The sequence below is a fragment of the Phocoena sinus genome, chromosome 21 (genome assembly GCF_008692025.1).
Source record: "Phocoena sinus isolate mPhoSin1 chromosome 21, mPhoSin1.pri, whole genome shotgun sequence".
NCBI lineage: Eukaryota > Metazoa > Chordata > Mammalia > Artiodactyla > Phocoenidae > Phocoena > Phocoena sinus.
The window spans coordinates 25,651,486-25,676,872 of record NC_045783.1 but is presented as its reverse complement, the minus strand read 5'-3'; the positions used below and the strand labels follow the sequence as shown (position 1 = coordinate 25,676,872).

At 38.9% G+C, this 25,387-nt stretch overlaps 1 protein-coding gene across 9 annotated transcripts in view; it reads right to left on the bottom strand.

The window, feature by feature from the left end:
• Positions 1-25,387, bottom strand: part of NRG1 (neuregulin 1) — a 1,032,964-nt gene that overhangs the window by 171,803 nt on the left and 835,774 nt on the right. For all 9 annotated transcript variants that reach the window (XM_032618343.1, XM_032618353.1, XM_032618349.1 and 6 more), the window contains exon 2: positions 144-321. In XM_032618343.1, the coding sequence (XP_032474234.1) occupies positions 144-321 (178 nt within the window). The remainder of the gene's footprint in view (positions 1-143; positions 322-25,387) is intronic.

Genomic DNA, 25,387 nt, shown 5'->3' with positions numbered 1-25,387 from the left:
CACCATATAATGAAAAATCTTTTCACTTATTATATATCGTGTTTTCTGATGGTGTACTTATTTGCTAGGCTGTTTGTAACTTGTGTATTTTATATCATTGTATTGCTAGGCATTGCCCCCGCTGTGATATGCAAGATACTTACCCTGGCCTTTTTTGTATCTTGATGTTTTGTGGTTTGTTCTTTCGGTTTAATTCATTCCCATTCTTGAACCATCTGAATTTGAGAGAGGAGTATTCAGAACTGGTCTCGCACCGAAGCACGAGTCTTGAACCTGCTGCAGACTCCTGACTTTTCATCTCTTTCAATCGGGGAGGCAAGGCTAAAAAAGAAAAGAGAAGGAAAAAAAGTTCCGATCACCTGGTAATCTTTCCAAGAGAAACATACGAATTTTGGTAAGCTTGATCAAGAAACCATTCCCAAAGCCTTTACTACCTGAGAGAGAAAAGAAAAAGGGGAGGGGGGGTGTCAACCAAAATGTATCTCAACTTAGAGAAGAATAAAATGCTCACATGAAATATATTCAGGGGGAAAAAGAAAAGAGAACTTAGGTAATGAAATTACTCTTTAAAACACACTCACAGATATAGAGGACAAACTAGTGGTTACCAGTGGGGAGAGGGAAGCAGAGAGGGGCAATATGTGCATAGGGGATTAAAAGGTACAAACTACTATGTAGAAGATAAGCTACAAGAATATATTGTACAACACAGGGAATATAGCCAATATTTTATATTAACTATAAATGGAGTATAACCTTCAAAACTGTGAGTCACTATATTGTACACCTGTAACATATAATATTGTACATCAACTCTACTCCAATAAAAAATCATTCTTTAAAAAATTCCCAAAATTTATACATACATATATTTTATATATATATATATTTTTCAAGATAGTAATTTCCTCAATATTTACATTCTCTGATACCATTAAAAATCCTGAACATTGGTCATTTCAAAGAATCAAAATCCTATGCTAAAAAAGAATATGTAACTGGGCCATTATTTCTAAAGCACATTCATATCCCAGATGACAATTTATCTTCATCACAGTTCTGTGAATAGGTACAGCAGGTGTCATACCCATTTTTTAAATGGGAAGTTTATTTTCAAAGACACGTTAAGTATCTCTCGTCCATGGTTATAACATTCTGGAGAGTCAGACTATCCTATCACCAGAAGTAGCCCAAAGAACAAAGAGGACTCATAAATCTTAACAACGCTCATTTCTTCAAGACAGAAATTCTTTGGTGACATCACTCTTCTACTGGACCTACAGTTACTGTTCCACAAACGAAGACTGACCATTCAAGAAGGCCACCACAAAAAAAAAAAAAAAAAAAAAAAAAAAAGAAGGCCACCACACTCCCGTCAAATTATCAGTTTGATTGGATTTCACCCTTCTAAACCATCTCAACAGAGCCTGGGAGCACTTCAATTGTACATTAATTTGTAGGACACTTTACATTAAACACATATACCACTCCTACTTTAAGCAAGGCTGCTTCAAAGAATATCTATTCTCTACTGAAATATTTATGGATAAAATGTTATAATATCTGAGATTTACTTCAACATGAAATGGTAGTGGGGAATGGGTAGGCATAAAAATGAAAAAACTTTCCCAAGAAGCTGATCATTGTAGTAGTTAGGCAATAGGTAGAAACAGGGACTTGTTGTACATTTCTATACAGTATGTCTGATTTTTTCGTAATAAAACAGTTTAAAAAATAAAAGCATAACAAATGGATTCTCCTCTGCACACCAAATTTCACTTACTAATCAACACAGCAGAACCTGAGATCTCAACATCTCTGTTTCCACTGAGTCTTAGAAAAGCCAACTACAAAGTCTACTTCTGCCCCAGCTCAAGCCTTAGTGGGAAGTTAATTCCTCAAACCCACCAAAGGAGACTGCACCTCCTGGATCCAGTGAGCAATTATTCACTGCGTATAGCCTCAAGACTCCAAGGACAGCCGTCAGAGCCACGTTAGACACCAACAGGATATGGAGTACCTTTCCTACCCTGGGGTAGCTTTGTTTTTCTACAAGTCTGCCCTTACCAAGAAAATCCTCCCCAAATGTCAGGAATGAGCATATAAATTTTCCAGTAAAGTACAGCAAAAACTATTTGAACGTGTGGCTTCTCTGCAGTATTCCTACAGTTATGTGTCCCTCTTTTTCCTTATTTGGAGAGGAGGCGGAGCAGGCACCAAATATGGAGACGCAGCAGCGAGTCAGGAAACGTATTTCAGCTGTTCTTAGCCTTTGATGCCTGATGATTTTCTTTTTTTTTTTTTTTTTTTTTTTTCCTGACAGCTTGAAAATAAGATTTACTTCCTGAAGAGCTTTTCTAGGAGTCTTCCTTTTAAGATACGGTCTGTGAATCTCTGTTTCGGAGGTTTTAAAAAACACTAAATTCTCATGTATCTGGAATAGTATTTGTATATTCCTATTAACGCCTTAAGATCATTTTCAATTTTGTAAACCTGGTGAAGGGTTTTAAAGAAACAAATCTCCTGGCGTTAAATGGCACCAAAAACTGGTTTACGTATATATTTACGTATATTAAGAAAAATAAAACACCTCATTTTTTCAATGTACAGATTAAAAGAACTAGTCTGAATTTTTTTTGTTGTTTTCACTTCATTTTGTGTTTAACTTGGCACACAACCCAAACTCTCAAGGTTTCTTCCCTTGTCTCTATGCAAAATATTCTAAACACAATATTTCAGATATCCTTAACTCTCAATAAGTACCATGTTCCCTCACTCACCACTCCATTCATTTGCTTATCAATACAGCCTGAATACAAATCTACTGGATATGGTTTTCTTGTTTGAAATCTTCATGCAATTTGTTTGCATCTCTTTTTACTTTCTTTTCTCTTATTCTGTTCCCCCCTCCCTTTCTCTCACCTCTCCTTCCCTTTACCCTCCTGCATTCATTTATTTATTTATTAAGAGTCTTGATTTCAAATGTGAGGAAACAATCAGACAAATTCAAATTGAGGGATATTCTACAAAAACAACTGGTCTAGGCTTCAGGTATGCCAATGTCATGGATGATAAAAGACTGTGAAACTGATCTAGATTAAAGGAAACTTTGACAAATAAATGTAATGTGTAGCGATTGATTGGACCTTGGTTTAGGGGAAAAACAGTTATAAAGAACATTATTGGGACTATCGGGGAAATCTGAATAAAGGTATTGTAACAAAATTAAATTTCTCAAGTGTGATAATTGCACTGTGGTCATGCAGAAGAAATGTCCTTGTTCTCAGGCAGTATCTGCTGAAGTATTTAGGGGTGAAATGTCATCATGTCTACAACTAAATTTCACGATTCAGCAAACAAGGAAATGCATGCATAAAGGAAGGAAGGAAGGAAGGAAGGAAGGAAGGAAGGAAGGAAGGAAAAAAGGAGTCATGGTTTCTCTTAGTTTTTCTGCCTTTTTCATCTGGTCTTTCTGCCACTGAAAAAAGTCTCAGGATTTCATAAAGTACTTTTAAAGTCTTGGCTAAGTTTGCAGTCATGGAGATTCTTGGGAATATTTGTGTTATAATTTACAAATGTAGCTCTTAAGACTACATCCTCCATTTAAATTCTGTGAGTGGTATGGCACTGAAATCCTCATATGTTCAACCTGATAACCATGACTTTGGGGCTCCAACCCCACTAGGTCCTTTGGGGCAAGGAAAATAATCACTCATCTGGCAGATCAACACATCCATCCTTTCCTTTGGGGGTTCATGTGCAAAGACCAGTACATCTTTTGCCCTTAAGAGATGATCTATGACTTAACGAGGCACAGACCTTCAGATACAAGGTCTTTCTTAGCTAAAATATCCACTCCTTAAGCTGACCCTATTGTATAAACATTTCTTGATGTTTGGGATTCGGATATACCTCTATTGACTAGCCTGAGTTTCTCTCGTGCATGCAGACTCAAGACTGTCACAAGCGCAGAAGCTCCCGGCTACTCTGACTTTGCCTCCTTAGAGGTCCACTTGTCATAATGTCCCTGCAAGTCTTCAGGGGAAATCACCTATGACACGAGGATACCCAGCTTTTCAGAGAACAGCTGTTTTAAGGTGTTAACTCAAATTTCTCCGTAAATGGAGAAACAAATCTGTGACCCACCAACCCAGCCACGCGACTGCACTGTTGGCTCATGGGTGTTCTGCAGTCAGTAGTACCTTCTAGAAAAGTACCATAAAAATTCCTCACTCACTCCAGGTGAAGCCCAAATGCAAGCATCCTATAGACTGGGCAACAACATAAATTCTTCTTTGTCCTCTCATATAACCATCCTAACAGAATAGCCCTGGATATTTCACAGACTTGATAAAAGTACAAACTAATATTGAGCACATATGGTCTGTGTGTTTTTTCTCCTCTATTCAGTGAGACAATTTTCAATAGAGTAAATTTTCTTCCATTAGATTACACAATAATAACTATACGTTACTAGAATACATTTTAGAAGTATGTATGTTTCTCACATATACAGTTTACTCGCATGAAATAATCTCATTTATTTCGCTGAAAAAGTACGCCACAGGGCTCCCCTGGTGGCGCAGTGGTTGGGAGTCCGCCTGCCGATGCAGGGGACGCGGGTTCGTGCCCCAGTCCGGGAAGATCCCACATGCTGCGGAGCGGCTGGGCCCGTGAGCCATGGCCGCTGAGTCTGCGCGTCCGGAGCCTGTGCTCCGCAACGGGAGAGGCCACAACAGTGAGAGGCCCGTGTAACGCAAAAAAAAAAAAAAAAAAAGTACACCACCAAGTACTTTCTAACACTCAGGTATAACTTTATAAGACCAGGGGTAGTTTCTAAGCCTTGGGGCAATTTTTTAAAGTGAGTACTCGGAGTTTAAAACTGCCAAAATTTTTCACTTGGATTTTAAAACTGTAAAAAAAATGTACGTGCCTTTCAATTCTTGTTTAAGAGTAAATAGTCTGTTAATTAAAAATTGGTTGAAGGCAAACACAATGCTAAGTTAATGCTTCCAGTGCAGTAAGTGGTCTGAGCATCTTTGGAATGATTTAATTGTACTTGGTCCACCACAGTTCATAATTCTGCTTTCATTGTGATTCTGGAGAGGCAGCATTTCCACATCCTGAAACAATTTAATGACAGAGCAAGTTTTAAGCAGTCTTTGCCTAAATCTATTTCAAACCTGCCTGACAATAATATGAATATATCCACACCCTTAGAAATGTATCAACAAAGACAGACAGTAAAGTGCAAAAAGGAGCAGCCTATAAAAATAGAAACTCAAAAACGTTCAGAGCAATGCCACATGTTTTACCGGCACTCCTTTTCACAGGTTTTAAGTGTTTCAAAGGGCTTTAAAAAAAGTTGTGGCAGTAATCCAAAAAAAGTATTTTACATGCTCAGCACACAAAAATTGAAGGCACTAGGCTCATTTATTCCAATACTTTCATGTGTGAATAAATATTTGTAATAAAGGTGAAATAGATTTGTAAGAAGAACCATTCATCTAAGCAATCCTCTTGTTTTACTTGTCTCCTGGGCACTTATTTTTTTTTTTAATATGTTCAGCACTGCCATATCAAATATTGTACTGTATTGTTAAGAACAGGAAACAAATTTTAGCATGTGTATGCTGCTGAGACATGCCGATAGCATGGGACACTAGATAAATTATTTCTGTTCTTTGAAGGTGCTGACAATGCAAAGCTAGCTCACGTTATAACTCTCCGTGTCTGTGCAGTTAATCTGAAGAGCCTCAACACCCTGAACAAACTAAACAGGAAACCTGCAAAATATTATCAAATGACCGTGAGCTTTCAGCTACGACCCCAGTGAAGTCTTCCCTGCATAAAACCATTTAAAAGCCTGATACCGCACACGTGCAGATCTCACGGTGAAAACTGGTGACCGGCAACTGCGTTAGTTGATAAAAGTCACACAAATATCATGAATCAGTCCTCAACGCAGAAGGATGTCCTTTCTTTTTTATAGTCATGTTAAAGGTCAATAAGTGACGAAAGTCTCTAAAACTCCTTTCTCAAGAGGATTTTGGTCACAATATAGAGAGTAGATAAAGTTTAGGCTTTGCCATCTGGTCGTCTCTTCCGGGCTGCACTCATAAATTTGACCATAAAAGGGAAAACTTATCTTATCAGGTTTCAATTTTGTAAATATAGCCATGTAAAAGGCAGCGAGTTCTAGTGGCAATGGGATTTCCCAATACACCTAGGATTAAAACTACTGCTACCGGGGCAGTGTGTGCTCTTAAGCTATGTTAAGGACCGTCCCACAGGTCACTGTTTGTGGCCACATGTGGTGACCTGCTGCTCACGCTGGCCTATGTCCAGCCGAATCATCCTTCAGATAGACTGTTCCTAACTCCGGTTAACTAGAGTTCCCCGTGAAGCTTAAATGGGAAACTACCACGTGTCCCTGTGTATTCAGCAAGGATATTTGGAGAATGAGATAAAAGCATGTAGGTGCCTCCACTTGTGAGAAAGTCACTATAAAGTTCAGGGATTTATTATAAAGTATTCTCAAGCTGACTCCCTAATATTGGCAGCAAACTAAGCCAGTCAGCACATTGAGAATAGGCTTCAAAGTATAGTGAAGATCGTTGGACCCAGAAATACCATTTTAGCAGTTCCATGTCCAGCTCCTTATACAAGAATGTGTGAACTACTGAATAACACCTTTACGAGCATTTTGAACAACCCTCTTAACACCTGCATGGACGGTGTCATTACACAACAGAAAACAATAAAACCAGGGGTGATATTCAGCATTTTACTTCTATTATTCACAACGGTAGTACCTCTACAGCCAAAGTTGGCATCTTACTAGCGTTAACCTCGATTTCCCAAACATTTCAGTCTCCACTGGTGGGGATTTTCACACATGGACAAGCTCAAAGTTTCCCTTCCCACAGTTCACTGCTACAAGCCGACTGAACAGCAGGATTCTTTTAAACGCTCATTTCTAGGGTATGAGCCACAACCAGGCTAGTCAAAAACTATGCTTATTCTAAGGTCATAGGAAAATGACTTATCACATTCTACAGCTAAACACCGTACCCAACGGGCTGCACTGAAGAGGCACATGTACAAAAGAGAACCATTTAAGGAATTTATCCCTACCCAATCAAAGGGGGTCAGGTAAGAGCAGTCATTAGTAGGCGGTCACAGTCCCTATTTGGAAGCTGAGGCTTTTGATGGTGGTGGTAGTGGTGTGTCCATTTTGATTGGCACCATATCCAAACACGCAAATGTCTAAAGGTATCAGATGGAAGATATATAGGATCTCAGGGACCTAGCACAAAGTAAGACGTTAAGTGTTTGCTGAAAAAATAAGTAGAAGGAAGGATCTAGAAGATACTGATAAAGAAGAGACCCAGTCCAAACATTATTCCAAAGTCCACACTCACCTTCTCAAAAGACTTTTTAAATTTGAGATCAAAGGGCCCCAGTGATGTTATTTTTTGTTTTTATGCATTCCACTGAATTAGGACTCTTAACGCTCTCTGCCACGTGATGCGAATAGGTAGGAAATGTAAACTTAACTGGAAAATTGCCCGATAAGCAGTACTGCCTTTACTTTGCAATTTTTGTATCCTCCTATCGTTCTCTTATCTGGTCATCACTGTTAGAGTGTTCTCTACTCGATTCCTGCCTCAGTTAAGATGCTGGTCCTCGAACTGTGTTCCTCTCCATCTCCTTTAGTGTACCTGATCGCAGAGTGTCCCACAGAAGCCATGTTCTTCCATTTCAGCAGGAGAAGCAAACATATTTTAATATTATCTCTTTTGCCTTCAAATCAAAGTTGATCGATTGTCTTCATCGATTGATCCCAGTCTATGAGGTCTAAATTTGTTCCCTTAACTCTTAAGTTATTTACGATCAATGCATATCCCAGATTTACCATCTGTGTCAAATTCCCTCTTCCCTTGTCCTTGTATGTATTTCTCGTAGGATGGATAATTATTCTTTCTGTTTTACAGGCGAGGGTATGGGGGGTTATCCAGGCACTTGTTCAAGGTCACAAGGCTGTCAAGGTGCAGACCAGGATTTAAACCCAGGACTTTTCCCTCCAGAAGGATGATTCTGCACAGTTTAGGTGGAGATAAGCAAAAGGGAAGGAGGATAGCAGACTAAAGATCTAGAATGATTATTCCATTTCATAGTCACTATGGTAATATTATGTGTCCTATAATAAGCTACGTCAACTAGATCACCTCTCCACATGTGTCTGCGAGAGATTTACAACACTGTACAATTCCACAAGGGAAATGAGTGCAGATTTACTAGGTAAGAGAATTTTTCAGCCTGAGAAATTGATATTATGTTTGTTGAAATTAGCAATCTTCTTCTTCTATATAGTCCTGTAGTGCCTGACCCAGTTATTTCATAGGTTGAGGGTCAAAGATAAAATTATAAAACTACTATAACAGTGGTCCCAAGACCTACGAGATGAAGTTAAAATAAGGTTCTCTAAGTACTTTCAGCAATAAACTCCCAATAATAGCTAACAATGGTTGAGTACTTACTATGAACCAGACACTGCTCTAAGAATGTCATGTTCATTAACTCTTTTAAGTTCTGTAACAATTCCAGGAGATATGTATTATTACCATTATTCCCAATTTACAGATAGCAAGACAGAGACAGAGAAGTAAAGCAACCTCCCACAATCACACAGTTTGCATATTGTGGCACCAGTACCTGGACCCTGGAAGTCTGACTCCAGAGCTCCTGCTCTTAACTCCTAGGCAATCAACTGAATAATTTGCTCGGTTGGATACGTTTATATGACAAACGTAAGATTTAATTGATTGATATGTTAATAGTGTCCATATTTCCCTGATAACACCTGGCATACACCATAGGACAGATCATTTCTGCATATTCCAAGTGCAAAAAATAGTCTGGGAGAGAAAGTTGATATGAAAATGGCTGACTCTTCTAAGCTACTTTGATGATTTACGGGGAAATACATGTATATGTACAGCTGATTCACTCTGTTACAGAGCAGAAGCTAGCACACCATTGTGAAGCAATTATACTCCAATAAAGATGTTAAAAAAAACAATACAGAATACTTGAAATTGGTATTACACAAAAAAACTGTTTTTTGAACTGTGTGATTGCTTGTCATCCACCAAATGCCACAGGGGTGGACTGTATATCACTCCAGCCGTTCACTGAAATGCAATAGCTCCCACGTGGGGACACGGCAACAAGAGGGCCTTAAGAGATTATTGATGTTCTTTCCAGGTGTAAAGGCAGATCGCTGAGAAGCTGGAGTCAATCACGGCACCGCTGCTGGCAGCTTTAAGGTAAGTGTTCAACAGGCCTGCCTAATTAATGCTGTCAGCACAGCTGTCCCCAATTATAAGGACATCTCACTTACGGACACAGAGAAGCTGTTCTGCAAGCTTCACTTAAGGCCATCAATACACAGGGTTAAAATGGATCCATTACAGTTTGACCTAATTGACGTGTAGCAAATTTCATTTGACATAAGTTTATAAATTTGATCTTTTCTGTTGTCAGAAAGCAGGGTTTATCTTTCCCCTTCATTTGCTATCCACACCTTCCATATTCACTTCCAATATGTCACTTAAAGAGAGACCTGGATAAATACCCAGTTACTGAAAGTTTGATATTCTATTTATTTATTTTCCTATGGTAACGGGGCTCTTCTCTTCTGATGTGTTCATGACTTAAGTAAATTTAGGACATTAGCATGACCTTGATGTGTTAATAATGTGTGTCTGTGACCATTATTTCTTTGTTCAAATGGAATTACAATCATTTAATTAACTGATGTTACTAAAATTCTCTTTCTTCCTCTGAGAGAAGGACCTTATTTCGATGTTCTGTACTGGAATGAAATTCCCAGATGAGTTAGTTAACACTTGATTATAACTAGTTTTAAACAATAACAGCTGTGGGAAAACTTCTAAGCATTGCATAAAACGTAAAGCACTGCTTTTGAACAAAGCCCTAATTTATACCAGTATTAGTACCCCATCATCATCTACTTTTCACATAGCCACTTAAAACCTACATCTCCTGTGAAGAAGAAAACACTCTAGCAGAGCTAATCATGAAATAAACGTGTTTCCTTTCAGGACCTCAAAAGTGTCTTTCTTTGTTATTTAGGCAGGTCAACTTTTCTGGTAACCATGTTCCTTATTTTTCTACTTTATTCACAGATAACTTATTAAACTGAATGACACTTCAAAAGTGCATGCCAGGATTGAAGGGAGGCTTCTCAATTCACTGAGGCCAACCAGATCAAAGTTAAATCTGTCTTTGTTTTGCCTACTAGAGTTAAATAACCAGCTCTGCAATCCCTCCTTAAGTAGGGCCCAAGTTTGACTTTTGGGGGATCTTTAAAGCTTGTGTAGCTCTTTGCATTTTTAAGCTGGTCCACCGACAACCTAACAACTAACAATCCTTATCATTTTACTGCTACCCCACAGGAAAGACTAAGAAAGGCAAGTTTCTTATCTTAGCGTTCCCAGCGTCACCAATTTGTCGAAGAGGCAGAAAATGACCAGAGTCAAATAAACAGATTGTTTACAGTAAGAAAATCTGTGCTACATCATTGATCATCTAAAGCAATATAATCCTGGGACCTATCTAACAGAGCTACAAGGCTGTGACGCTTTCCTGCACAGTCCTTGGAAGCCAAACTATAAGATCAGAGCCAAAGGAGTCTGGTTTCAGACAACACACACACACACAATCACAATAAGGAAGACTTCGAATTCACAGTTTCCCTTATTTGACATAAAAAATTAGTTCACTAAAGCATCTCTTGAAAGTACAAGTGAGCTGCTTCCTGTACACTCTGAGATAATCCATTGGTTCTCAAATTGCAATCAAATTTTCTCAGCACAAAGATTCACAAACATGGCACAAAAGAAACCTAAATGAAGCTTACTTAGCATGTCAACATTTGCCTTTCATTTCCTCCACAGGGACACTGGCGCGCCACTAGAAATATCTCATTTTGTTTGTTTTTATGTAGAAAGAAGTTTAATTGGCTTCTTTGCTAATGGTTTCTAGTCCATGGATTTAACTGACTAAACTCCACATATAACATTCTGTGCTTCCACCTATAGCTTTTCATAGTCTCTATGAACAGTAAGAATCAGGAGTTTGCAGACCCAGGATCTAACGCTTGTTTGGTCTGTGGGAGCAAAGAGGCACTGTGAACCTCAATAATCTTATCCATAAAAAGGGGTGAGGGGACTAGATCTGCCTTACCTATTTCACAAAGCTGGAAAAGTCTAATTAAAAATGGTGGTGCTGGGCTTCCCTGGTGGCGCAGTGGTTGAGAGTCCGCCTGCCGATGCAAGGGACACGGGTTCGTGCCCCGGTCCGGGAGGGTCCCACGTGCCGCGGAGCGGCTGGGCCCGTGAGCCATGGCCGCTGAGCCTGCGCGTCCGGAGCCTGTGCTCCGCAGCGGGAGGGGCCACAGCGGTGAGAGGCCCGCGTACCGCAAAAAAAAAAAAAAAAAAAAAAAAAAAATGGTGGTGCAAGCATTTTGCATCTTTAAAAAAACTGTGTTTTCATTTTTAGTGCCGATTGGACTGTCATTATCTATAGATCATCTGAAAAGTCAAAAAATGTTAGCTCATATATATCCAAATGACACCAAATCACGTAATTAACAGCTGAAAAACTGCATATAGCTGTGGTCACTCCTCAAGACTTTAAAAAAAAAAAAAGCAGCTGGAAACTATCAAGAAGGGTCACTAAAATGTTCAAAGGGAAGTGCTGCCAGTGTAAAGGAACAGACTAAACATTCTACAAGCCTCAAGACTGATACAAGGAAGGCCAAGAAAGGAAAACAATGGGTCTGTAAAGTCATAAAAATTTTAGATTCATAGAAGAGTACTACAATGCATGGAAAGCCCTGCAAGCATGAAGCAGGTAGCATTAGAATAAAAAAGGAAAAGAAGCACCTTCATACGCGATTTTATTTCAGCATGAAAGGTTATACTCAAGATGGCAAAATCTGAATAAGGTCTATAGTTTAGCTAGTAGCATTATACCAATGTTAATTTTCAGTTTTGATCAATATATCAAGGGAACGGGGAGCTGGAGGAAGGGTATATGGGAACTCTGTCCTATCTTTGCAATTCCCCAGTGAATCTAAATTATCCCTTCCCCAAAACATACTCAAGATGACTAGCCCAATTTATGTATTTTTTGTATAGTAAGTCAAGTGTCCCTCTTCTGTGTTCCCATAAAGCCATTATTATTCCATTTAGTACAATGCATTTTATCTTTAGAGGCATTTGTTTCACCCAGGAGACAGAAGGCTCCTTTAAGTCAGGGGCTTTTTTCTTTTAATTCAGCTTTTATCCTAGTAACTAGCACAGTGCCCAATAATACTTGCTGAATAGAATGAATAAATAAAGTCAGTCTGGGAGTCAAATACTCCACATCAAAGGAGCCACTTGTTTCTCTCTAATGCACAAGATTTATGCAAAAACACACTGGCTTTATCAGGGTTATCATGTACCCTTCCTACTCATATGATATGAATGTATTACATGGTCTTTTCTTAGCCAAACATATTAGAATATTCCATATTGAAAAGATCTTCTGAAATCCAACTAGTATCGAGATACTGGCTCATTCATAGAGATAACCAGCTTTATTCTCTTAGATATTTCTCGATTTCCATTCTTTCAACAAATATTATTGAATGGATACTACTGTTTTAAGTACTCAAGATACAGACTTGAACAAGAAAAACAAGATCCCTGCTCTCCTTGGAGCTTACATCTTGGGGTAGGGACAGGCGTAGAGGGAGAGCCTATTAATCATTTAGACTGTTATATGACTTGTAAAATAAATTCTTCATCTTTAACTCTAAGAGCACTAAAAAATTGTTGAGGTAGCTGTATAGTTTCCACTTAGTCATGCAATATAGCTTTCTTTTCTATTTAAGTTGAGACTGGGAATTGATCCCTAAATCTTATTTATAACCGACTAATATTAATCAGTTAAACACTGCTCAATTGGTAAAATGACATTTTGAAAGCTTTTATTCATGGTAGCAAGTTATTTTTCATATTAAAAACAACTCTATTAAGGAGGCTTTCTCTGCATAAATTATATTCTCAATATTTCATTATACTGCATTACACTTTTACCATTATACAACTCAGTATAAGTTGTGAAGTATCCTGGTTAAAAGGCTGAGTCAGACAGACCTAAATTCAAATCCCACTCTGCCATATACTAGTTGTGCAACCTTGGGAAAATTCTGTAAATTCTCTAGACCCCAGTTTCCTAAAATTTAAAATGAGATTACAGTAGAATCTACCTCATAGGGCTGTTAAAAGGATTAAAAACGATCATGCAATTTAAGCACTGAGCAGTATGTGTCCCAGTGCAAGCACTCAATAAATGTTGGTAGCAATTCTTATTATATCTTTACTTAAGCCTTCAATACATTTCAGCAGTTTATAAAGCTTTCTAAATTAACATAAAGTTTTTAAAGTGACTGCTCACTTAGAGCTAAGACCAGGGAAAGCACATTCATTCCTCTGGCAGATGGAATAATGACTCCCAAAGATGTCTCAATCTTAATTCCTAGAACCTGTGAATATGTGCCTTGTATGGCAAGAGGGACTCTGCAGATGGGATCAGGGTGAGGACCTTGATGTGGGGAGATGATGCTGTATCAGCTGGTTCACCCAATCTAGTCACGTGAATCCTTAAGAGCAAATAATCTCTCCCTGGTGTAGTCGGTAGAAGAATGGTCAGAGACGTAATGCTGCTGGCTCTCGAGTCAGGGGAAGGGGCCCTGAGCCAAGGAATGCAGGCAGCCTCTAGAAGCTGGAAATGCCAAGAAAACGGATTTCCTCCTAGAGCTTCCAGAAGGGAGTGCAGCCCTGCCAACACTGTGATTTTTAGCCCAGTGAGACCTGTCTCGGAATTCTAACCTATAGGACTTCAAGATAATAAATGTGTTGTTTTAAGCCTCTAAGTTCACGGTAATTAGTTACAGCAGCCATAGGAAACTAATACAATTCCCAGAGAGAAATCGATTCTGTTGATTTTCCAATATTAAGAACGGTGCAACTCTATCTCATGAAATGGTATATAGGATGTTCATGTATAAAAATTGATATATCAGGGTTAGTAGAACTACTAGCTATGCATCACTTCACCTTTCATAGCCTCCTCTTAGGGGCCGAGAGAGGATCCACACTGAAGGAATCACAGACCCCAGGGAACAGAGGTTGGAAACCATTTAGGAGTTCAGGAACCAAGTTCAGCCCCAGAGACTGACCCCAACCAATCGTGGCCAAGACCATCGTTCTCTCTCTCGGGACTCAGCTTCCTGTTCATAAAAACAAGAGGCTGGATAATCTTTCAATGCTATTAAGCTCCAAAATGAGTCAGGGAGATCGTTTTTTTCTCCTTGTTGTACACTGTGTTTCAGGAATTTATGAGCAGAGAGTCACCAACCTAATTTTTATATTTAAACATGATTTATGAACACCACCATCCCAATGACAACAGTATTGTCACACCACTAAAAAAGAGAAGAGGGGCTTCCCTGGTGGCGCAGTGGTTGAGAGTCCGCCTGCCGATGCAGGGGACACGGGTTCGTGCCCCGGTTTGGGAGGATCCCACGTGCCGCGGAGCGGCTGGGCCCGTGAGCCATGGCCGCTGAGCCTGCGCGTCCGGAGCCTGTCCTCCGCAGCGGGAGAGGCCGCAACAGTGAGAGGCCCGCGTAACGCATAAAAAAAAAAAAAAAAAAAAAAAAAAAGAGAAGAAAGGACTTCTATGAAATTTTCCAAGGTTCTGAAGAACCCAAACGTACATATTGGTAGAAATGTGCTTAAATTTGACAGTTAAGGTAACAAAATAAAATAAATCATTCTTTGAGTAACTTTACTATTTAAGTAGTAGTAATTTTTTTCTTGATTTCTGGAAAACATCATTTAGGGATTTTAATAAACAAAAACGTAAAACAAATCTTCAGACAAAGACTTTACAGATTAAACATTACATTCACTTCTGGGTTGATACCTGAAGAAGCCCACCACTTGGGAATCATATACCTTAGCTTTAGGCCATAATTTCTGTGTCTAAAGAAAGTTATTTCTTGCATGACTTTGGTATACCTCAAATATCTTACATAACACGAGGGAAAATTGTGTAATGGGACCAAAAGTGTGCAGTGAATCTGTTGAACAATGATCTTTCTGTAAAAGGGGTAAAATCATCCTGACATAAGTTAACAGCTATAGAAATTTGACAGATAAGAACATAGCCTAAATCAAGCTTTTAGACAGGTCATGAAAGCCATTCCTAAATCATCTTTAGTCTCAACACTTTCTGACGAAAATCCACCAGCAATGCAGTTGACTTCTTTGATTTAACCATTAGAAAGTAACTGTGAGAAATCAAACTTTAAGAATTTTACCATAACAATGGTGACAAAAAATAGAGAGGAAGCAAAATTTCCATAGTGGTTCTGCTATAGCATGTTTTAATGTATTAATAAGTAGGTCCTAAGTAGGGGCATGATACCAGCACATTATTGATTTAAAGCACTAAGGGACAAACTTTCTTCTGATTAAAGAGATAGCCATGGTAAGACATGAAGATCTTATGAAAAAAAAAGCTAATATCCTCCAGATGTGCATTGCAAGTTGCAGCTAGTTCAGTGGCTTCAAGGATCACTACGTAGATTTTCCACTATGTAAAGCTAAATGGAAGAGCTGACGGTACAGATGAAAAAGGTACAAAGATATTTCCCCCTTTTTGTAAGAAGTGCTATAACGATGGCATGAACCAGTCTTTAAAAAAAATTGATAAAGAAGTTAATACTGATCTTTGCAAGAAGAGAATGCCCTCAAGAACCAACGCCTGCAAAATAGGTACCAGTCTCAAGGTTTAAGGATATAAAGATTCGACTAAGTTGTTAAGAACAAGTATCACTGGAGTTGTAACTGTACGTTCTTGTTAGTGCTCCAATTACAGTTCCATACGTTTTCACTTCTCTTCACCCAGACCTACTTTTCCCAGAAGCCCCGATATTTTTAGCTTACGATTTTGTAAAATGAGGACTTTTTTCAGGAATGCAAACATGGAGTTTCAGCAGAAATATCTGTAAGTAGGACAGGGATCTGTCAATGGTCTGGCAGACCGTCTTCCACCCAGCCAGAGGTTCTCAAACCTTGTGTACATACAAGTCATCTGGGCAAGTTTATCAAAACAAATAGGAAATATTCATAGACCCCCATCAGAAGGCTCTGATACACTAGAGTCAGAGAAAAGCCCAAGAATGTGTTCTTTCGAAAAGCACCTCAGATGATTCTGATATGGGTGATCTGGGCATAATATTTTCAGAAATATGACAATGCTCTGAGGAAGCAGTTCTCTCCAAAAGTTGCTCAGCATTTACAGTGTTAATGCCCACTCCACTAAGTCTTTCCAGTAAGGACATCTTTTTTTGGAATGCTTAACGTTTATTTTCCTAGGTAAATTCAAAAGAAATAAGGCTTAATTTCCCTTCTGGAGAAATTCAGAATCTTACAGAAAGAGACAAAAGTGAATTATGGGAAGTTTTACATTCTTATAGGAAGCGCTATAATGGGTGGCATCTGCTTAGTTACCTACACGGCTCAAGTTCTAACCCTTCATATCCAAAATAATAGTAAGCTAGGTGCTGGATGTAAAAAAAAAAAATGTTTTTTTGAAAACAATGAAAAAGGAGAGAAAACGAGAAAGGGAGAATCAGATATTCCAAAACATTTCTCCTGAACTAGACACCTGCATGCAGATACCTTTATGTGTTAGGAAAGGTAGACTATTCTCTATGTAAGGGCAGAGTCATTTCATAATATTTAAACAACTTATTTAAAATATATTGTACTAATCAGGCACACATTTATTTTGGAGAGTTCATACGGACGTTGCTTAAAAATATTTTTCCCTAGTCTTTAAAGCTGTGTAAGAGAAAGAAACAAACAACTTTAAACTTGTGCTTTCTTTAAGATGAGTATATATGCCTGTCCTCAGATTGGAATGGCTAGATCTAGAAAAGGTAGTTAAAAACTATAAAATATGTTATAAGAACTTTGCATTCCCAGACCTAGTTTAAACTTCATTCGAAAATTCAAGCCCTACCTTAGTGTCACCATTCAATCTTTACAAGATACTACCTCCAAATCTTCTTACTCATCCGTCTCTCCTAGGCGACCATGAGCATTAATACCTGTGTGGATATTAGTATCTCTAGCCTAGATCTCTTGGTTGAGATCTATCTTTGTCAGTGTTGCTTATCTCAAAAAAAAAAAAAAAGCAAAAAATGTCACAAACATTCACTCAGTTGAGCAAATATAAAATTTCATTTTCTCATCAATTCACACCCTATATCCAGTCCACTAAAAAATTCAGTCAACTTTACTACCACCTCTCCTCCTCCTCCCATGCCTATCCCACATCCCTCCTGAAGGGAAATTCTGAACTAGAAATTAGGCAATACGCAGAGCCAATGAACTAGAAATGAGTCGACTATAAAGCAATCACAAAAGAAGAAAAGAGGGGAAAGAAGAAGTAGGCCAACCACAAGGGCAATTAAATACCAACTGAACTAAACTGCATCCTAGGAAAGGGGGAAGTCACCAGAAAAGAACTGTCTTCATGAAGGATAGCAACGTCTGTTATGGATTCCACGTTAGAGAGGCAGACCCAACCGGTATGGACACTGAGACAAAGGTCAGCTGTGAAACCTGGGGAAAGATTAGAAGGTGTAGTTGGAAGGAGTATTCCTAGGTGGGGAGCAAAGAGAAGGATTTATAATCTGCTAGTTAGCTTTATTCTACATCCGGCCTTAGATTTGTGGGTTCACTTCTGTTTCTGAGCCACCTGGTTTTCCCTAATAGCATAGAACTCTATGCCTTTAAGGGTGAAGCATAACTGGTTCTCTCACAACAGCTTGGCATCCTGAACAGAATTCAAGGTTCAGTAATTATGAGAACAAATGCAGGAGAGGTGGATGGTGGACTTGTCGCATAAACTGTCTAAAATAAAGGATACTCAGATCAACTGCTGAATTTGAGACTTTTTTTTAGGACTATATTGGAATAAATTGATCAACAGCCTTTTGAAGGCCTGATGAGAACGCAGGTTCCTAGTAAAAAGACAACAGGCTGGAGAACATAAGCAATGTCAGTTGAAAAAAAAAAAGTCAGAATAAGGACTTCCAGAACAAATAGCAAGGATATATATCTTTATGGCAGAATATTGAGACGACAACAACTTTTCAAGGGATATTATAGAGCAGAGGTAGGCAAAATACGGCCCTCAGGCCAAATCCTGCCCACCACCTGTTTTTGTAAATAAAGTTTTACTGGGACGCAGACACTCATTTGTTAGTAAATCATCCACGCTAAACTGCAAAGTTGGCTCTTTACAGAAATGTTTGCAGACTCCTGTTACAGAGCATCAGTAAGTCATCATAGGGTATCTATAGAATTTCATCTAGCAATTGGAATTGGCTGGTTTCATAAAGACAGATTACAGAATGGGAATAATTCATGTGGGATCTACATTTTGAGGTCCAAGAATGAACTCAGTATACAGAGTGGAATTTCCAAAATACTATCTGTGAATACAAAAGAAACAAGCTCCCCATCCAGACAAGCTGAGGAGGCTATGATACGCTTATAGTAAGTGCTGGCATTACCTAGTTCAGGAAAAAAAATGCTTGCAATTTATGGATGGGATAAATAGATTAGAAAAGGATGGTGGAGAAATCAACTTCAAAGTAAGAAAAAAAAATGTTATAAATTTGTGAATTAATGCTTTATTTGGTATATAGTTATTTAGTGTATATGATTCTTTTTGATGATGATTTCCTACCTAGAAAAAGAGGAAGACAGATTCACCCAAACCCTGAGTCACAGAAGCGCCCCCTGGATGAGGATAGTTATCAGAGACAGAAAATGAGGTCTGTAGAATAGAAAACTAGAGACATAATCATGAAATATCTCACCCATTTAGAATCTGAAAAACTGCATCTACCCAAAAGAGGAAAATTCTGATATTACTTTGCTAGTAATTTATAAAATCTTCTATTCTGTTTAAATTTGAGAGGTTATGCCATTATGTCCCTAACGGCTGTCAATGATTTTCAACTATAATCAAGATGGCTGGGAAAGATGTAAATGTAAGTTGGAATAATACATTGTAGTTAAGCAGGAACTATTCCAGGATTGTGACAATGGATTATTATTTTAGAAAGAATGGACTTTTGGCTTAATGAATCAAATTTGGACAGTAACAGTATTAGGAGGCTCTCTAAACTTTATCTCAGAGACTTGACTCTGTACCTCGCTTATGCTGTCTGGATGACATTCGTCCAGTTTCTTCCTGGGAGAGCTCTGAGATCATTTACATTGTTTACAAAATTATGCTGTTTTTATAACGAGGATTAGCAGGAAAAAGGTAAGTGACTTTAAAACCAAAGATTGAGAAATTGAGGAAAACAGATTTTAGAAAGACTCGGGAAGTGTGTCACACGTTGTAATTATTTCTAAAATGTGTTGCAATTGTCTCTTTGAAAGGAGGAAATGAGAATTATAGAAGTGGATTGGGATGAAATACTTTGGGTAAGAAGTCAGACGAAAGACATATTTTAAAAATGCAGGCGACCATTTGAATGTCTTGCTATGCTTCTAAAGTTGAGTTTATAAAAGTGTAAGTGACAAGAAAAAAAATGCAGGCAACATAAGAACATAAGACAGGGAACTCTAATGCGCTGTGGTGACCTAAATGGTAAGGAAATCCAAAAAAGAGGGAATATACGTATATGTACAGCTGATTCGTTTTGTTGTACTGTAGAAACTACACAACATTGTAAAGCAACTATACTCCAATAAAAATTAATTAAAGGGCTTCCCTGGTGGCGCAGTGGTTTAGAGTCCGCCTGCCGATGCAGGGGACACGGGTTCGTGCCCCGATCCGGGAAGAGTGGCTGGGCCTGTGAGCCATGGCCGCTGAGCCTGCGCGTCCGGAGGCTGTGCTCCGCAGCGGGAGTGGCCACAACAGTGAGAGGCCCGCGTACCACACACACACAAAAAAATTAATTTAAAAAATACATAGGAAAGATAGAAGATAAAGATGAACATAAAAGAAAAAGGGTTGGTAATGAACTACATTTAAAAATTACATGGGTTTTGGAATCAGACATAGTTCAGAGACTGAATTTTCTCAGTATTTATTTTTATGGGCATTTATATATTTGTAATTTAAAACATAGACATATTATCATGCATATGCGATTATTTACTAACTGTGAGTTGTATTACCATGGAATTTATTCCTACCTATTCCTTTTGAATAACTCTGTTGGCTTGTTGCAGGCAAAGGAATCCAAGGCTTGTATATGAAGGCTGAACTGAGAAGGTGGGGAAACACTGAGGCAGAACCCAAGCAGGAAGAAGACGCAAGTCCAAACCTTGAAGACAGAATCTCGAAATCAAAACCTCCTCACCTGTGCTGTAAAATCACGATGGCACTGATTACTTGGATACAGGGCCAGACCCTCAGTGAGGGGTGGTGCTAAACATCTCCTGAGTGCACGTCATTCACAACAGAGCAAAATGAATTTATATACATCTCAAACTGCAAAGGAACCAACATCCTAAATAGTTCTAGTGAGTAAAGGATGCTAAATAGAAATTAATAATAGAGTCCAGCAACCATTATTCCTAGTTTCAGATGTACATGTCACTGTTGTGTCTTTAATGAGGACCACTATTTTTATTGTTTTGTTTTATTTTATTGCCTGTAAAAATATTCATAAAGGCTACTGCAAGTTCATCCTACCTTCAATCCAGTTGACCCAACTTTCCCACCATAGATTTTTTCCAGCACTTAACCAGGCATAGCTCACATGTACATCTATATATGCACTGCCCATATGTTCACTGATAAACTATACCCTTCTCTCATATGTAATAAGGATGTGCACTTCTTAGGGATTTGGTTCAAAGATTAACGCAAGCTCAATGGACATTGCTATCAATCACCTACACTCCTCTCCTTTACCGATAACCTTATAATCATAATTCATATTAGCATAATCACCTTCTCACTGATTACTGAAAGACCCAAAATCATCAATAATTCAGTTATGCATGTGATACTTTATCTTAAAGAAAGGTTTCTTTCAAACCAAGGGTTGATATCCAGGGATTTCTGATTAATTCTTAAATTAACTGGAAAATTTAATTAGCAATGATATTATATTTGAAAATATTCTGGTTGAGATTTATTCATCTTAAAAACCTTAATAATAGAGTGGAGCAAAATACTTATTTAGAAATTCCCATTTCAGTTTTTGTTTTGTTTTGTTTTGTTTTGTTGTTGAGCTCATGAAGTTCAAGTAGTGGGTAACACAAAAATTTTTAAAGCAAGACTTACTCTTCTTGGAATTTATGTGTATAAGAGTTTTGTTTAAAAGTTCTCTATAGTATCATTAGAATATAAAGTACTTACTCCTTTGGGGTAAGGATCATTTCTATTCTATTCGTTGTTTATTCCCAGCACCTAGCACAATGCAAGGAACTATTAGGTATATATAATTAATACTTATTTGTTGAATAAATGAATGCAAAAACTTCCTGTAATAAATCAGTAATTCGACACCAGCTTGTCTTCCTGATGAACTATGAGATTCTTAAGAAAATGTACCTGAGAACTATAATATCGAAGTATAGAAAAGAGTACATGAGAAAAGGAAGGACAAGTGCTTCACTTGCAGTAATAACTGTTTTCATATAATTTTTCTGGCAGATATCAAATATGATGGGTCTTCCAAAAACGGTTTTCTTTTTTAAAGGGGAAAACAGAAAATAAAACAATAAGATTATAGTTTTCTACTGAAGCAATATTGACCTAGATATACTCACTCTTTCTTTAACCACAGTATTGCTAAAGTGAGCCATGAAAAACACACGCACGCACACACACACACACACACACATATGCACACACACACACACTTAAAGCACATATTTACACACAAGGTCTTTACACGTAATTTTATTACTTCCGTAAGGTACTGTGAAAGGCTTGGCTCCTTTTTCTACGTCAAAGACTTTCATCTCTGCTTCTGTGTCAAGTGGCTCTTGGATGGATTACCCAGGTGCATGTTTATCATCTTTTGGGTTTTTAAAAAAACTCCCTGTACTAACTAGACATCACCTGCACATGACAGTTTGCTTGAAACTACATAATCATAGTAGTCTCTCAGATATGGATATTCTTTTAAGACAACTCTTCTGACCTATTCAGATATGCAAACTTTTATAGTGCACAGGGTCCCCCATAAGCACGATTCTCAAACATTGGTAGGCATCAGAATCAAATCTCCTGAAGGGCTTGTTAACACACAGACTGCCAGGCCTCATCCCAGAGTTTCTGACTCAGGAGGTCTGGGTTGAGGCCAGACAATTTGCTGATGCTGCCAGCAAATTGGTCCAGAGACCATGCTGGGTTGGATACATCTTGAGGAATAAGAATGAAGCAGATGACACAGAACTGACAGCAACCCATGAGAAAGACCTGATATTAAAAATATATAAGGTTACTAAGAAAATAATGGCAGCTAATCTAAATTTCCTAAAACTACAGAGCAGAGGATGGTGGATGACGCCTAAGAGATTTGAAGGCTTTTCCTTTGACCGAAACTTGGACACAAACAGCCAAACCAAAAATTCTATTTGACATAGATTTCCTTACCAGGAGAACACTTGCATTGTGCAGAATGAGAGGGGCTTTTCAGCTGACCTTTATGTGAGTCTTAACTTGAGAATATTACTGGAATATGAACAACAGGTTATAAATGGTAATAGAGTGGATGGCACAAGTAACGGTCAAGGTTAACTTTCTAGGGCAAAAGCCATGGGTTCCACAAAGTAACCATTACTTAGATACTTCCATTCTTTCAACATGTATGGGGTACCTTCTGCACGCTGATACTGTGCTAGGATATCAAAAGATCTCCTTATCGGGAGAGAAATGGGGGAATAGATTTTTTTAAACTTATAATAAGCAAAGAGCATCCCAACAGAGGTAAAGGAGATGGTACCATGGAAGCATGGGTGAGGATGTAGCCAGTTGTGTGAAAGAGTCTGGAGAGGCTCTGGAGAGGAGGGATTTATGATGAATTTTAAGGAAAAGGAAGAACTAGACAGGTGGAGAATGGGAGAAAGACATGCCAGGGAGAGACAACCACGTGATCACAGGCACAGTGCTATAAGCCCACAATGCTGTCAGGGGAACAGAGAGCTCCATGTGGCTGAAGCACAGGTGGGTGTGGCTGGAGAGAAAGAATGGCAGAAAAGAAGTCTGAAAATGCCTGGGGGCAGATCATGATGTGAGGGGCCTTGCAGGCAGTGACAACCTTAGGAACAGAAAACTCAATCTGTAGATAAGGGAAGTTAAGAAGGCCTTAAAGCAAAGGGCTGTCACGGTCCAATTCAACTCCTAGTAAGTCTCTCAGCAGCACAGAGAATGAAGGAGAAGTGGGGATGAGGCGGAAGAAACACAGGAGGAAATTAGACTCATAAGCCAAGCAAGGGCTAAGGTAGAGAGCAGAGGTCTTCCTTGAGAGGTATTTCGGAGGTATCACGGGTAGGACTTGGCCAACAGGCAAGCATAGGGAACGCCACAGAAAGAAGAGTTGGAGCTCACTTTTAACAACTCTAACGGATTCATTTGGCCTGTTCAACTTGCTGATCCATGGTTATGTGTGATATTTACTGAGCTCTAATTATATATAAGGCACAGCTGTAAATAACTATAGCTGCGTAAGACAAGCTCTCTGCCATCAAGATGCTTACTGCCCAATTTCACTTTAACTTGGAGCCACAGTCTTGAGAGAGAGAAACTTATCTCAGGAAAAATTCTCTGCAAGACTGCAGGCTGCCACAACAGGGAATTCTCCAGAGAGGATCATAAAGCTTAACAAAGTATGTACTCCCTTAATTTTGTATTTGGGACAAGGAGAAACTGAAGGAGGACAAGGAAAGGAAAGACATAGATGACACAGTCATGAGACATCTGCAGCCACTCCCCGCCATGCCAATATTACGTGTCCGAGAAAGATACAACTTATCCTTCAGGAATAAGGTGAAGAATGTCTCTTAACCACTATATGGATTAAGAATGGCTTTCTCGGGGCTCCCCTGGTGGCGCAGTGGTTGAGAGTCCGCCTGCCGATGCAGGGGACACGGGTTCGTGCCCCGGTCCGGGAAGATCCTACATGCCGCGGAGCGGCTGGGCCCGTGAACCATGGCCGCTGAGCCTGCGCGTCCGGACCCTGTGCTCCGCAACGGGAGAAGCCACAACAGTGAGAGGCCCGCATACCGCAAAAAAAAAAAAAAAAAAAAGAAAAGAAAAAAGAATGGCTTTCTCTTAACCCATATAAAGTTCATACCTAGATTGAGCTTCGACGAACTTTACCAGGCATTAGAGGTTAAAAACAGAAGGTAAGTAACCCTAGAAAATTCTACAGCACTAGGCTAAGATAAAACAAGCAGAAGTTGTAAAGAAAAACCTGTCTTAAACGGCACTACCGGTTACCCCTCATCTTTTTTGACCCTGACTTAGGAAGTTCCAAAACCAACATTTCAACCGTCAGAAGCATCTCTTAGAAAATGTCTCATGGTGCTCTAATATCTATCATTTAGTACTCGGACATCTTTCTAAAGCATATTTCTATCACCCATCATTTGGTAATACCTGAGATTTTTGAAAAAAAACATAATGATTTAAAATTTCTTCATCCCGGATTTAACCTGGGAACTTGTGGCTATGCCCACACAGAGTCCAAATCCTGCAGGACAAAGCATAAAACTCTCAAAGAGATTCACTGAGATAGCATCCTCTTGAAGACAAAAGTGATAACAGCTCACTTGGAGAAAATTTTACTATTGAAACCAGCACTTGAGCTTTATGGTATATTTTAAACATGCAGGAGCAATTGTCAAGAGAGAACAGGCTCTATTACAAATCAGTGATTCCCAAGCAGTTAGTGCCCAATTCCCCCCTCTTCGTATCCTAGAACACATTATTTTTTTGCTTTAATAATACTTAGGCAGTAAGAATAACGGAAACACCTGGAGTAGATTTTAACAGGACTTTGCTAGCCCAGGGTAGAGTCCAAATCTCGTCAGGCTAAATCTCACCCTTGACCTGCCAAATATGATTACCAGAATCCAGCCACTTCCCCACATCCTGCAGCTGTTCTCCCCCGCCCTCCCCCCCCCATAAACATCACATCTACCTCTCCTCCTGGAACTCCAACGGCAGCAAGAACACATGTCGCCAA